Raw genomic sequence first — 16,352 nt, forward strand, 5'->3', positions numbered from 1 at the left:
CTATTTCACGGTTTAAAGACATGACTATTTTGTTGGCTTGTAATGTTTTACTTTTCAGTGGACAGTGCTAGGGTTTTTTGATATGCAGCTCAGATTCCCTGCTCCTTCTAGTATTAGAGAAAAGGGGTTTGCTTGTGTTCCCAGGCACAGCAACCTCTCTTGTGCATTGGCTGTGTTTGCCACTTAAACCCATTGACATGAAGAGTTAAACTGCAATATCCGAGTCAATTCATGGACCGGCGGTGTGGATTCTGCGAAAGTAGACTCTTTTCTATAGAGATTTTTACTTTAATATTGACAAGCTAAGCCTAAGGATAGGAAAGCAGTATCAGATCAGTAGGATCCAACTTTAGGTACCCTCACAGATCAGCTGGTTGAATGGGCGATGGCTCTCTGGAACGGGCACAGCTGTGTACATTGTGTAGTAGCTGTGACTGGTACTTTCAGGTGAATAGGAGAGAACTGCAGTACAATTTACTGCCATTACACAGCCATACAGAGCCGTGCCAGTTCTGCCCTTCCAATAAGCTGGTGGGGTTGCTGGGAAGTGAACTTTTAGAGATAGGCTGGAGACACTGGAATATGAAATACCTGTCAGGGCCCATCTGTATAAAATCATTACTACCACCATAGGGATTTACTAGTTACAGCTGTAGGTAGATTAAGACCCCCAGTAACATGCATAGGCCCCTGAGATTTGTACAGTTAAGCACGGTCTTAGAAGCAATCCTTCATGAAGTAGCAAATGTTCTCCACTATTACTGACTAATAACTTCTGCTTTAAGACAGGAATGCTCAATGTCACCCAGTATATACTTCTGTGTATTAAAGCATGTTGATATCCAGATGTAAGAGGAATGTTTTTCATCAACATATTTTACATTTCCACAGCAATTCCCTTTTCGGCTGCCTCTTCAGTTATGACAGTCTGACATGTCCGGGTCTATACAGAAGTAGTGAGGAAAGTGTGAATTATCTCGTTCATATAAACACTTCATCTTCTATTTCCAGGATGGCCCCAGAAGTGGTGATGTGCGAGACGATGAAAGACGCTCCCTACGACTACAAAGCTGACATTTGGTCTTTAGGCATAACGCTCATTGAAATGGCGCAGATTGAGCCACCACACCATGAACTTAATCCCATGCGAGTGCTTTTGAAAATCGCCAAATCCGATCCCCCCACACTGTCTTCACCTTCAAAGTGGTGAGTGTTATGGCCGTGCCGAAGTTATTCACAACTTTGCGTGTTCAATAGATTATATTAAAAGACATTCCAGGCATTTTATTTCTTTGTTTGGAACATATTTTTGTAGATTCTTCAGAAATCTGCTTCATATTAGTGATTGTTGCTGGTCAGGGCTTTGTAGTGGAGTGTACATAAAGACAATGTTCTCTACGTAGTTTACCATGTGGCCCCAGAAAGCTGCACATGCCTTCCCTAAAAATATCTTTGCTTCTTCCGTTTATAAATTTAGACAGTCTGGATGTTTGGACGTTTGTCCGCTCTTTCTGACCCGTGATCTCAACAGTGTTGATCGGAACTGGTGCCAAATCTGCTAGGGAAATGAATAATAATAAAAAAAAAAGTTGTTTTTTTTTCGACACGTCCCTGTCATATTGTATCTGAAATGACATCACCAACTGCTCTGTTGTTGAAAGGTCTCAGGAGTTCCGGGACTTCCTGAAAAAGGCTCTTGATAAGAATCCAGATACCAGGCCAAGCACAGTGCAGCTCCTGGAGGTAAGCCAAGCTCCTTCTACCAACAATGAGTATTATCAAGAAGATTACTCTGTTTTGCAAATATTTTTCCTTCATGCTGTTCCTTTCATGTGTTCCTCAATTCTTTTGAGGCACTTTAATTTCACTACCCGTGATCTATATAGCAATAAGGAGTCGTTAAAGGGATTGTGCATGAATGTAACCATATTTTCATTTTGTATACCTTAAGTCATTTTTGCAAATATAAATTTTGCAGAGTTTTAAAGATTTTCTCTAACAAGCTGCCAGTTGATACTACCCTGAATGGAGGAAATTTCTATAGTCTGGCACTTGTCAGCCATGATTTCCTTATTGTGTCTGGGTTATCTTATCCTACGTGTAGTGTGTCTGCCTTGATAAACTATAATAATATGGAAATTGTGGTTGGACTTCTGTCAAGTTCCATATCACATAAAGTTCCTGCATTCATGGTTGTATCCATTGACAACCAATCAAGACAAAACTATCACCTCTAAGATGGTAGAGAAAATTCAGCAGCATAACAGAGGCACTGTCTCCCTATTTACATCTTGGGAGACAGATTTGCATATTACTCCCATGATCCTTTACAGTGGAGTGACTATGGCTGTACAAGTCTCCACACACCACATAGAAGAGGGTCCTCTACTGTAAGAGCATTGAGCCGGTTGCCCTCTATCCGATTGAGCTACCATGATTAACTCATTGAAAGAGTTCTACCCAATCCAATATTACAGGGTATTGTTGCGGGGGATGGGTTGTTGGTACCCGGATGTATTCTGATTGATGTTCAGCGATTCATTTTCTTTCATTGTCCTCTAATGTATAGGGTTTGTTTTTTCTTTCCATAGATCAAGACTTTAGGCTATTGATTTTTAGTTTGTTAGATCCTGAATGTTGACTAACAATCTATAGTCTACATCACATTTTCTTGACTGTTTTTAAAGTAAATTAAAAAAAAATGTAATCTTCTTTGTTTTGATGTGCCCAGCATCCATTTGTGAACAAAGGCTTCAACAACAAAATTTTGCGGGATCTTGTGGCAGAGGCGAAAGCTGAAGTACTAGATGAAATAGAAGAGAATGGAGATCTGGAGGAAGAAGAGTCTCCAGATCCAATGTCTGTAAGTTGTCTGTATGTTGATGCTGTTTCCCCTACTATATGATAAATACCCTACAGGTCTAATATTTCATGTTTTATTTCAGCCACCTGCAAAGAATGGAAGCAAGTACTCATTTGAGGTAGAAAAGGGCAAGTCGGGTAACACAGAGCCCACAAGCAATGGATTAAAGGCTCATGAAGACCAGTTAGATGGCCAAAGCCCAAACAGCACTATAAGCAGCAAGCCTGATAGTATAACGTCTTCTGAGAACACCACCCAGAACCTCAATGGCAAAGAACAAATGAAACCTGACATCATCATCATTAACCCATTACTCGAACCCAAAATAAATAATAATTCAATCGTTGAGAATCACAACCCGGACAACAGAAAAGACCATGGCCCACCTGTGACAAATGACCACAGACCAAAGAGCAACCAGTATGATCGGCTATCTGCAGAACTGATTCCCAATGGAACCTTTGACTCTCCTTCCCGTTTCTTCAGCAGTCGATCCAAGAGAGACTCTGATTCAGGCAGTAACTCTGCCTCAGACAGTATGGACCTCAGTCTCAACTTGTCAGCTGATCTATCTGTTAATAAAGAGACTGGTTCCATCTCTGTTAGGGTAAGTTGGCTTCTGCCACCTGCAACTCTTTATCCATTTTATAATCGGATGACACCCTGGTCATTTTTATTGTGTGTTTATCTTCTGATGACACCGAGCATCGGTCTTTGGATATCGACACTTTTACCTAAAATAATAGTAATAAAAATGGAATTTATCAGGAAATTTGAAAGATGAGGAAAAAGTGTTCTTCAGTGTATGAAACCGATTTCTAGACATCTAATGTCATTCTAGAGACACAAATAGCCCCGTCCTCTGTCTCCATAAGACAATTACGTGCATTTCCCCAGAATTACATAGCCTTGTTGTCACAGTAAATCACTATATGGTTCAACTTTTATCACCAACCATAAAATGTCAACAGATAGTCACATTTAGCTTTGTAGCATGAAGCCTACAATACGTGAAGGGCCAGTCCTGGACTTCTCTGCAGTATTGCATGTGTACTAAATTGTAAATGATTCACCTAGGATACTGACATGCATCCGCTCACTTCCACCTCCTCCAACAGGTCCACCAACCTGCTCTATTCCATTCCTGAAATACTGTCACCATTTGACCTCTCCATTACTTTGGCAAACAATGTCTGATCATTAACAGATGACGTTCACAAGAATCTAGGAATGCGTTTGCATGTTTTATGTGATGAACGTTTAGGTATAAGACTTAACGCTACATCACAGCTTCAGCGTTAACTACTGTTCCTTATCCCTTAATGTGCCGTCTTAAGGAACTCACCAATGTATTTACTTCTCATCAGCGTTTCTTCTTTTAGCACATTAAACAGAGAGCGAGCGTCTTAATGTTTCAGCATTGTCAGCTTCATCAAGTGGATTTACAGATGGCTTTAGAAAACCAATTGGCATGTTCACAGCTACACAGCCTTGCACAGGGATTGAGATGTACACAAACTAGTGCAATTCTATATGGCTTCACCTATTACTTTATGGTGACGCAATAATATTACAAATATACCCTGATCCTGAGTTCAGGCCTAGTCTTTGTATTCTCTGTCTTGATTATTGAAAAGAAATATGGCAAATTCTAATAGGGCAGCTTATTTATTCTTGCACATGGTTGCAGTTTATGGGAACTGATGCTTTGTATGCACTGGATATTGCGTGTGTTCACTGTTTGTCTTCTGGTGTTTACAAGGAGCACAATGGACAAAGCTGGTTATCATTGGTATTGGTGTAGTGTTGGGGTAGCACAGAAGTGTCCTGTTTGGGCCACACTATAAAGAGTAGTCATGAATATACATATTAATGACAACATATTTGATATTTAATATATACAGTATTCCATCTAAATGTATTTTTGTAAATATTCTGATGGTCACTGTGATATGGCATGGTGTGATTTCTGCCAAGTTCCACCTTCTCTACTGTCTATTTAGTGCCAGTCCATCTGACAGTCTGGTTGCTGGGGATATACGCTTACAAGTTACCAGTCTTCAGATTTTGGCAGACTTGCCCTTTATTGTAGCCAGTAGGATTAGCACAACTTAACTGATGGATCACAGATAGAGAAATCTCAAACTTAACCCTGCAAAACTGCTGACGGAGATACATGGATAAAGGGTAAAGCAAACATACCTAAGGGCATGGCCATGCTGCTTGTAGGACTGACAAACATACGTTTAATGCTCCTTGTGCCTGAATGAAAGGGGAAGGGCTCTGAGTGAAAGAGACCCCCCTTTGTAAGTACATTTCATAGTTTAAGGGGGACGTGTTAACTCCCCTTACACGTTTGATGTTTTTGGAAAATCTCTACTTAGTAAATTGTGCTATTCCTCTGTAACTGGGTGTTGCCCTCATCCTTGTTAGTATGTCATTATATACAGTCTGACACTGTTTGCGCTGATCAGAAGGCACGAGATTTGTAACATCTAGTTGTCAATTTATTCATACATTACCAGGAGGAATAACAGAGGGTGGTATCATTAAAATTATGCAATTATTTCTTCCCAGTGGAGACAATTGTATAATACAGCAGAAGGAAGTCTGACATTTTGAGGTTACCATTCATAACCAATCCCCTACTTAAAATTGTAGCAGATATTCAGTAGTAAGGTAATGCTTTACTTGAAAATATGATCTCCCCTTTTCCTTCCCAAAAATAATAAAATGATAGAGGGCAGTATATGTATGTGTACGCATGTATGTGCATGTTTGTGAGTATATCTATATATACTATTTTTATATATATTTTTTATCTCATACATACATAGTTGTCACAGACTGTCCAACCTTATATTTTATTTATTTATCTTACTTGCTTATATAGCTCCATCATGTTCCACAGCACTTTACAGACATTGACAATCACCACCCCCGAATCTCCATCATGTCACAGCTGTCAGCGCCACATGAAAGTTACCAAGGTAGCCCCAGCTCGGCATGTTAGGCGGTAATAATGAGCAATATATTCAGGTGACCCTGGTTATTTGCCACATCTTTTATCATTTATGAATATGAATTATAATGAACTGCGCCATCTACAGGTTGTCAACATTTGCTCAGAAAATTGTTCTTTGCTTTCTGTGGTAAATTGGAAACCAGTAAATCTATTTGTTTCCAGTCTCAATATTAGACTACTGGAATATTTTGTGTAAAGTTTTTAAAAACTGGAATTGTCGTCTTCTAGGATTCTCGGCTTCACAACAAGACTTTAAAACGTACCAGACGATATGTAGTTGATGGTGTGCAAGTAAGTGTCACCACCTCTAAGATTATTGGAGATGATGATAAGAAGGATGAAGAGATGCGGTTTCTAAGGTACATAGGATTTAATTCTAAACATCCTGTACGAGTTCTGTACAAATTGAAGGGACACTGAACATACATATTATGAAAGGAGTTGTCCATACTGCACATGCCCTTGCTGGGACCCTCCGCAATCAGTTGTAGGGCTCTCATAGATGAGCATATTGCCTGCACCTACGTCTGTATAATAGATATGTCCCGGACTGACCACCACTCTAATCCCCAAAATGTAGCACATCATAGATTTAGAGGGTTCATGTCAACTGACTTGTGGTCCGGCTCGGAGGTACATACATTTTACACATATTCCCTGTTGAGAGGAGTATGCTTGTCTGAACTAGCCAATATTCTGGGGAGACACACTGCAATAATTCGTGTATGTCTCTGCAATGCCACCACTGGGGTAAATAAGTATCACACAGCGCCCATCAATGGAGTATTTGTGTAATTCAGGACAGAAGTCCTCCAGTATTTCAGCTGCTCCTTGTGAGCTGCTCTCCACCCTGGCCATGGCATAAGGATTCTGAGCAGAGGACCCTTCTCTGTTAACTGAAAATACCCCTAATGGATATATAGAAATGGACAACCCCTATTTAAAGTTTTTTGTTTTTTTTTTAAATGAGGAACTGTTCCTGTGTATGACTGACTGATTATCCTGACGCCTGTTATTTAGATTTTATTGGTTAATAGAATGGTAGTTGTTGGGTATTATATTCAGCCTATGGACCACCTCTATGTCAATCTCTTCCTTAGGCAGATGGTTAAGACCATTAGGTAGCAGTTCCAGCAAAGTGTCCAAACTATTCTAGCTCTGCATGACTTAAAGGCAACTTAAAATAACAAGTTTAATACAATCCATGATAACGTAATGACTTGCTTCCTTTTTTGTCAAATGAATCGCAGGCGTCAGGAGCTTCGTGAATTGCGATTACTGCAGAAGGAAGAGCACAGAAACCAGGCCCAGCTGAACTCTAAGCACGTGCTGCAGCAGGAGCAGATGCTGCGCCGATTTGAACAGGAAATGCATGTGAGTTGTCATTGCATCTATCCTACAACTCCATTTACGCCGGGGTCTCGGGACCTTTGTTCTTATGATCTGTGTGGGCCCCCACCAATCATCCTTTTAGATGGGTGATACGTTGTTATGATGGTCCAACTGTTAACTTATGAGATATACATGGAGCTCATACATTTATACTTTCTTATAGATTTCTGTTAAAAAAAAAAAAAGACAAAATCCTGCAGAATTTATTGAACATGGGCATGGTTATAACCACTTAATGCATGTATTATCGGTTACAATGTCAATATGGAGTACACATTATTGTCAAAAAATCTCACTGGGTGGAACTTTTAATTTTTGTTCTTAAGGCAAAGAAAAAGTTCTATGACACGGAGCTGGAGTTACTGGAGCGGCAGCAAAAGCAGCAGATTGAGCGGATGGAGCAGGAGCATGCTACGCGCAGAAGAGATGAGGCCCGGCGCATCCGCATTGAACAAGACCGCGAACATGCAAAATTCCTTGAGCTGCTAAAGCTACGGAAAAAAGAGGTAACCTGCAGTTATGTATACAAGTATCCCTGACTTACCTGCTCTGTAGGATCAGGTATCCCACTAATGTGCTGTTTCAACTAAGAATGCCTAAAAGGACATTTCATATCCTCTAAGACTGGGCATATTCTAACGTGTGAAACCTCCTTTAAACAGACCACATCTTATGGGTCTGATTTTCTGTTTTACATACCAGTCATCTTCTTTGAGAAGACCACCTCTAGAAGACCATTTTTTCTTGCAAATTTGGGCCGTTGTCTGAGGTTTCACCATATACATATACCAGTGCTCTGAATTTTTTCTTGCGTTTTATTTGTAGGTTCCCTGGTTCCAAAGAAATTGGAGACATTGGTTTCAGCTATCAATATCCATATATCAATATGTACCAATACCTTTGAAACCAGGCAACTTACAGTCAAGTGACAGTGTGCTGAATTCATGTGCATGTTTGGGGTCTGTTGGAAATCGGCATGAACATCACATGGATGACATTAGTGTGTGTTCAGAATTCTTCCTTGACCCATAGATTGCATTACTGAGCTTGAGCCACAAAATGGATAGGAATAGGATCCATATTGAGCTATGCGCGCAAGCTTACAGCTAAGGGCACGAACTGTGATAATATACACTTAGGTGTATGGAGCTTATTAGAACATAATGGATTAGTATACTAGCTGTTCTAAACATGGCTGGCACACTGACAAAGCACACATTTCATGGTGTATCCATAGCAAGTATGCTGCAGAGGACCATGTGATGGCAAGAAGCCACTTTGAATTGTATGTAAATTGCCTTTGGATGTGGACTCTAGCTTTAGTATTCTTTAGGATGTACAGTTATGTTGGGGTTGCTGCCATTCTCCGTGTCTACTCCCATTACATTCTCAGTTTCCTGGGAGTTCTGTGGTCATCTTGATTCATTGGTTAGGGGATTCTCCACAAAACCACACCAAGAGATATCACTTTTATGGCAGAACTTGTGCATAAATGCGTGCTGTGGGCACAAGCAGAACAGTCATCACATTTAGACTAATATTTAAATTACAGAATATTTCATGGTTTCCTACGCAAAGTTTCTGGCTGGTTAGAATGGGTGAAGGGTTTTTATGGGAACATAACCTGCCTGTAGGCATTTCCTACCGCCCCATCCCATCTGAGTTGTGCTTGGTATTGCAGCTCAGCTCCATAAAAGTGGTTATTTGGGGAGGTAAATTGATTTTACCTGGTTCATGGATTACTGATGATAGACCCATAAATTCTGCCCATGTCACATTCGCCGGGTCATGTGATCTGAAGCAACATTCTGCCCCGTCCCTCCTTCCCCCATCTCACAGGTAATTTTTTGTGCTATGGGGGCTGGCTGATTAAAGTAAAGGGCACGGAACCAGGTAAATCTATTACAACTGCCTGGACAACCCCTTTTAAAGTGAATGCACACACAAACTGTGGACATGTGATGTATTTGAAAGAGAGCATCCATGTTCAGACATCCCTTTCAAAACTACTGTACAAACATATTTTACAAATCTATTCAGGGTGAAGAATGACTTTAAAGGTAAAATGTTGCGAAGACCTGACCTATTGATTTAATCATTTATGTTAAACATATTTTGTAAGATTGTTTTTGGTGATGTTTTTAATTTTTCATGTTGCTATCCGTATTTTAAAAAAACAAAAGAAAAAACAACCAACGGTAGTGTGAACACCCCCTGGCAAAGGGTATTCAACAAATACTGCTAGTTGTCTCTTATGATATTTGGCCATATTGTGTGCAAGATTGTGACCCCCCCCCCCCCCCCCAAGGATTTGATCTGATTTCCGTTACACTGTGTACAGCATTGCAGAATAAGTTGGTTCCTTACAACGCTACATATTCATAACCTCACCGCAGTGCCCAGACTCTTTACATCTTCATTCATCATTCACAGTCACTCCCAATAGACTTGACATAAATTTGAGTTTTGCTCCTTTGTCAATTTATTGCTCAAAGTATGTTAGACAAGGGTTGACACGTAGCCGAGTCCTAAGACATCAGCAGATACAAGTCTTTCTCATGGCAGAGCTTTGCCGTCTGATGATGTATGTCTGCAGGTTTCCTTTCTTGCCGCATGTTTCAGAACATCAGACCTCGCTTATAAAAGAAAGTCCATTGGTAAAACTAGTACTCTTTATATCAGCGGGAAAGTTCTTGTGCTGACAAAGCTTTGAATGTACCGTTAGATCTTCACTCACCTGTCTTCTGTATTACAGATGAAGGCATCCGTGGAAAAGCTGCCGAGGCAACAACGAAGAGAAAGTATGAGGATGAAAATGGATGAGTTTTCTCATATGAAGCAATCTGAGGTAATACCTGCACTAGTACCTGGCTATGGAAATCTCTCATGACGCCATTATACTACTTTTGGTTTATGGAAGAACAGCATCATGCTTTATGCAACAGGATTATTTGCAAGTGCTAACATGTGTCCCTGACTACTTAGTCCTAAAACAGACTCTTTAGGGTTGGTTAAGATTTGGGCTACTAGCAGGGGAGAATATCTCTTTCCATAGTGTCAGGTTTGGAAAACATATCACTGAAAGGGTACATTCAGCAAGTCTCTGTGCAAGGTGCATGGTTTACCTTGCAGCTAACACTGTGTCTCTGTTCTTGGAGAACACAGGGACTATCTCATCTAGAGTATGTCTCATAGACTGGATCTGAAGTTCTGCCAAGTGCTCCTTGGATTAGCTTCTTTGCTGCTTTTGTGTTCCTAGTAATGTTTGGAATGTAACCGAGATCTGCAGCACGGGCTCACGTCTCCACCTTTCTGTTATTTTACCAACAGTATTGATTGCTAGTTACACCTATCCCAAAACTCCTATTCTTCAGATCGTATGTCTTCTGTATTTTATCAGTTTACCTGAGTGACCTAATAAGATAATTGTATAACAATTCTTTGTCCTTACGTATGTTACAGGAGCAACAGTTCCTAAATAAACAGAAGGAGGATATGGCAATGGCTATGGGTGCTATTACACTGGAAAACAAGAAGGAGATATATACTAAGGAAAGAGAATTCCTGAATAAGAAACAACAGCTTCTAAGAGGTGAATAATCTACTAGGACTTTTAGGGGGTCCCCTGTCATAGGGGGTAAAAGACGGCAAATTTATATAAACGCTTCAGTTTGGCTGCTGCGGGAAAAAAAAAAAAATTGCAGTTTTGGAAGTCGCAGCATGTCAGTTATGCATTCGGAAACACCTGCTTTTTCCCTATAGGTATACTGGAAGCAGAAGGTCTGCAGAGGAAACCTCTGCGGCCTTTTTGTGAAAAGTGCTGCAGGAAAAATTGGGGCCTTAGCCTGAGAATGTGCAAATGTAGACTAGGCAGTCTGAAAATGCGCTAGAAACTTGCCAATGTTCGCCTTGTACAATAGTTCTACTGATGTTGTTTAACGTCTTGTACCGTCACTTTATATAAAAGTTGAAAAAATGCATTTAGAATAAGATTTGTGAGTGGGTGAAATACCTGTAATTATTTTATATTGCATTATCTTTTCTTCATACAGACAAAGAAGCTTGCATATGGGAATTGGAAGAGCGCCACCTACAGGAAAGACATCAACTTTTGAAGCAGCAGTTAAAGGATCAGTATTTCTTACAACGTCATGAGCTGCTCAGGAAGCATGACAAGGTACAGAACAATCTAAGCCTCTCATAGTATAATATACTGATCTACAGTATTCCTGCATGACTTGTCACCTTGTAGTGACCTATTGTTGCCACAAACTATAAACCACTGTCCACTTAACTACTGCTATTATACAGTGCATTGCAACACAAGATTTAGAGGATCTCTGGGTTACAGGGTTAAAATGTGATCACAAAATGCCTGTGATACTCATATGGTTTTCTCTTCCACTTCTTCACCCTACCCATTTGTTTTCCTTATTAAAATGACTTTCCCACTGTTACCTGTATCACAGCCGCACACAGTTTACATCATGGCATGGATGTTTACTGAAATACAAGTCCCAGGAGGTATTGCATTGTTGTTCTGCTTCCTTCCTATCCTAGACACAGCCAGTGGCTAGGCATGGCACTGTTTCATAATAAACGAATGATATACTTTCTTGTAACCACACAGACTTCTAGGTAGTTCAGGAATTGTGTTATTGATGTACATATTGGTTGTGCGTCCGGATTAATGGATCTCCATATTGCTTTCCAGGAGCAAGAGCAAATGCAGCGGTACAACCAGCGCATGATCGAGCAGCTCCGATTACGGCAGCAACAAGAAAGGGCACGCTTGCCAAAAATCCAAAGAAGTGAAGGGAAGACACGCATGGCTATGTACAAAAAGAGTCTTCACATTAGCTCTTTCTCCAGTGCTGCTGAGCAGAGGGAGAAGATTAAGCAGGTAGATATTATTCATTGTTTATGTATATAGCACCATTTAATTCCATAGTGATGTACATTTGAGGGTTCACATAAAGTACACAAAATGTACGAACAGATATAATGCTAACAATGACCGTCTGGCACAGTGGGATAGAGGGCCCTGCCCGCTTACAATCTGAGGGAAGAGGGATAGAGACGGAAGGTGAGGCGAGAGGCTGTTTAGATGGTGAAGTGGTGACAGTAGTGTTATTGGAGGTTGTAGGCCTTCCTGAATAGGTGAGTCTTCAGGGCCTTCTTGAAGCCTGTGATTGTGGGGGTCAGTCTTATGTGTCTTGGTAACGAGTTCCGACTATGGGGGGGTTGCACAAGAGAAATCTTGAAGACGGTTGTGTGAGGAGCGGATGAGAGCAGAGCGGAGTAGGAGATCTTTGGAGGATCTGAGGTTACGTGTGGGCAGGTAGCGTGAGATTAGTTCAGAGATATATGGAGGGAACAGGTTGTGGATGGCTTTGTATGTTAATGTTAGTAGCTTGAATTCAATTCGCTGGGCTATGGGTAGCCAGTGGAGGGACTGGCAGAGGGGAGCAGCCGGCAAAGAACAGGGGGTGAGGTGAGTTAAGCGAGCAGCACAGTTTAAGGTGGACTGGAAGGGGGCGAGGGTGTTTGCTGGGAGTCCATGGAGAAGGGTGTTGCAGTAGTCTAAGCGGGAGATTGAGGGCATGGAAGAGCGTCTTAGTAGTTTCTGAGGTGAGGAAGGAGCGGATTTGATGGATGTTCTTGAGTTGGAGGCGGCAGGAAGTGTTGAGAGTTTGTATGTGCGACTTGAAGGATAGGTCGGAGTCCAGAGTTATCAGAAGGCATCGGACTCGTGGGACAGGGGTGAGAGTGGTTCCGTTAACCGAAGATGATGAACTCAGTTTTCTCCATGTTGAGTTTGAGAATGCGGGAGGAGAGAAAGGAGGCTATGGCCGCTAGACACTCTGGAACTCTGGACAACAGAGAGATAATGTCTGGTCCAGAGAGATATATTTGTGTGTCAGCATAGCAATAGTATTGAAAACCATGAGATTCTATGAGTTGGCCAAGGCCCGAGGGTGTAGATCGAGAACAGGAGGGGTCCTAGGATGGAGCTTTGGGGGACACCTACAGAGAGAGGGCGTGGTGAGGAGGTGGTGTGCGAGTGGGAGACTCTGAATGTGCGGTTGGTGAGATATGAGGAGATCCAGGAAAGGGCTAGGTCATATGATGGGGAGTGTGTGGGACTCTGCTGTTATTTTCTAGGTAAGGCCTCATTCACATCTGCATTCAGGTTTCCGTTCGAGGAGTCCGCTTGGGGGGCCCCTCGAACGGAAACCTATACGCATTAAGAAGCAGTTACTTAAGGAGACCATATGGACCACATAGGCTATAATGAGGTCCGTGTGGTTTCCGCACAAAACACGCGGAGAGAAAAGTGCTGCTTGCAGGACTTCCACCCCCCCGCATGTTTCGTGGGGAAACCACATGACCCCATTATAGTCTATGGTTCTGCGGGTTTCCCAGATAACCGCTTTTTAATACGTATAGCTTTCCATTCAGGAGGTCCCCAAGCAGACTTCCAAAATGCAGATGTGAATGGGGCCGATGATCACGTTTATCTGGGCATACAGAATTTCTGAGGAGGTAGATTCAGTCAGTGACATGCTGCATGCATCCACAAAACTGAAAATTGTATCCTTAGAGGAAATTCAGGGTGGATCTTGGGTTAATGGTTTGAGGTTTTTATGGGGGTATTTTTGATTGATTTTGATATCTATGAAATACATCAAATGCATCAGATATTGTCAGTAGCTGAATGCGAGTCTGGTGGTCGGATGGAAGTTGCTGCAGTTTTTCTGGAAAATCAGCAGCCATCATTGGAGCCTATTATTAGCATAACTGGGTGTTTACCTCATCAAGGGTTTCAGAATATTCTCCGCCCAGTCAGAAATATTTGCAGTTAAGGTCCCAATACTATAAATTATTGGTCTCCTTGAACTGCTACCTGTGTATTTTTAGGTATATGTAGTAGGTACCTGTTATGGCCGGCGTCTAGTATTAAATCCAGTAGAGTAGACACGACAGTCATGCTTCCTGGATGTAATTTGCTATGTTGGTAATGCCTTAAGCCCATCCTTGGCCTGTTGGCTGGTTGTATTTGTTAGATATTAGTAATTTTTGGGGCTTTCCTTTCCTCCTGCTATCCAGCTGTGCAGGAAACTGCAGTTAACCCTATTCACTTCAATGGAACCACAGTTAAGTGGCTGGGGACCCTGTGCTTGGAAAAATCAGAAGGGGATGTGCGGCGGTAAACATTCACCTGCACTCCACTTCCTTTGGCCCACCTGATATGTCCAGTGCTGGGGAGATAAGCCACGTCTAGCGTGCTGATTCTTACTGGCTGGTCTGCACAATAGCAGGAGACTCTGCCATCCAAGAGGATCCAGGTGGGAATGAGCATATGTGGCCACCAACACTAGAACGGTGGGTGCTCCGAAGAGAGATTAAACTCCAGGGTATAAGTACAAGTACGTAAAAGGATTGATTCCAAATAACTGAACTAACAAGTTCATCACAGTAGGGCATTTTTTTCAGGTAATGGGCAGCCATGTAAATTGGGGTTTTGTCTGCTTTGTTACTGAACATCATGAATTGGCCTCTCTGGCAATGCTGTCCATGTTCCATATAAGCTTAACAGTTAACGTTTTCAATTGGTCTTGAAACCAATTGGTCTTGGTCTTGCATATCCAATCGTTATGGAAGAAACCAGTTCTTCAGTCTGAAAAAAATTGTATAGAAATGCTGTAATCCAAGAACCTCATTGGAAAATGTCTTTCTTTGCAGTTCTCTCAGCAGGAAGACAGGAGGCAGAAGGCAGAAAGGTTGCAGCAACAGCAAAAGCATGAACACCATGTAATGGAGATGCAAGCTCAGTGCGACAGCAATGCAAGAGATCTGCAGCAGCTTCAGGTAATGACATCACATGTAGTAAGGAGACATAGATACATGCCCTATGTATGCCCTAAGCAATTTCTGGCATAAAGATGATCTGTGCAGTGTCCAGTTCACATACAGTTGACCTATCCTGTAGATAGGTCACCGCAGAGAAATTTGTAGGCAAGCCATGGCAAAAAAAAAAACAAAAAAAAACCCACCTGATTTTGGGTGTCTTTTTTTGTCACAGTGAGTTGCCTGTAGGAAATACTGCAGAATTTTCCTGGGTAGGATTTCATGGGTGACGAAGACTGAAGCCCCACATTGCGGAAACACAGCTTTTTTTTTTTTTTTTGCTGTTGCAGATTTTGTTGTGGTTTTTTTTGATCCAAAGTCAGGAGTGGATTGAGCAGATGGTAGAAGTATAAGAACTTCCTCTAAATTTCTCATTCCTTTTTTAGCCTCCTCTAGGTTTGGCTCAAAAAAATGCAGCAAAATCTGCAGCAGAAGAAGCTGCATTTCTGCAATGTGGGGCCTTAGCCTAACAGTTTGGTTTTTGTTTTGTTTTTTTTTTGGGGGGGGGCGGTTTGCGGCCACAAGAAGTTGCAACAGAACCAAGAGCATTAGTGCAAGTGCTTATTGTATATAAAACATGAAAATGAGGTTCTCCCATACTTAAAGGAAATCTATTTTGTGTCATGCTTTGCTAGATCATTATTTAAAAATCCTGCACTGCCCCTCTAACAGCACACAATATTATGTACCTTACAAGGTAAAGTGAAAAGGCAGATATTCACTTTCTCAGAACCTGCAGTATTTAACACATGGATTTGGTGTGGATAGTGCTGACCGTGCTTATAATGAAAGGCTTCCTTCTATTGATTATGATGTCTTGTCTAACCTTTATGGTTTCTGCATTGACTTTTCTAGAACGAGAAGTGTCACCTTTTAGTGGAGCATGAGACTCAAAAACTAAAGGCTTTGGATGAGAGCCACATACAGATGCTGAGAGAGTGGAGGGAAAAGTTAAGACCTCGCAAGAAGGTGAGAAGAAATAATTTTGGATTTTAAGTGACGCTTATGTCATGGAGATGGGGGGGGGTCATAAAGTTGCAAACGGACAGAATTAAAATGTATCTGTATGATTTACTTTAGATCAAAAGGGAAAATGTAACTGCTAAACTAAAAAGATAGTTAAATTATTGCCAGATCACTTTGGTTCTTGTCAAACTAAAA

At 41.4% G+C, this 16,352-nt stretch overlaps 1 protein-coding gene across 1 annotated transcript in view; it reads left to right on the forward strand.

The window, feature by feature from the left end:
• Positions 1–16,352, forward strand: part of STK10 (serine/threonine kinase 10) — a 67,541-nt gene that overhangs the window by 44,188 nt on the left and 7,001 nt on the right. Inside the window, exons 6-18 of the mRNA XM_075274707.1 lie at positions 1,012–1,206; positions 1,662–1,743; positions 2,732–2,863; positions 2,946–3,470; positions 6,117–6,247; positions 7,139–7,262; positions 7,607–7,786; positions 10,036–10,128; positions 10,743–10,872; positions 11,333–11,457; positions 11,995–12,183; positions 15,027–15,152; positions 16,047–16,160. Coding sequence (XP_075130808.1) covers positions 1,012–1,206; positions 1,662–1,743; positions 2,732–2,863; positions 2,946–3,470; positions 6,117–6,247; positions 7,139–7,262; positions 7,607–7,786; positions 10,036–10,128; positions 10,743–10,872; positions 11,333–11,457; positions 11,995–12,183; positions 15,027–15,152; positions 16,047–16,160 — 2,146 coding nt within the window. The remainder of the gene's footprint in view (positions 1–1,011; positions 1,207–1,661; positions 1,744–2,731; positions 2,864–2,945; positions 3,471–6,116; positions 6,248–7,138; positions 7,263–7,606; positions 7,787–10,035; positions 10,129–10,742; positions 10,873–11,332; positions 11,458–11,994; positions 12,184–15,026; positions 15,153–16,046; positions 16,161–16,352) is intronic.

Source organism: Leptodactylus fuscus, chromosome 5 (genome assembly GCF_031893055.1).
Source record: "Leptodactylus fuscus isolate aLepFus1 chromosome 5, aLepFus1.hap2, whole genome shotgun sequence".
Classification (NCBI taxonomy): Eukaryota; Metazoa; Chordata; class Amphibia; order Anura; family Leptodactylidae; genus Leptodactylus; species Leptodactylus fuscus.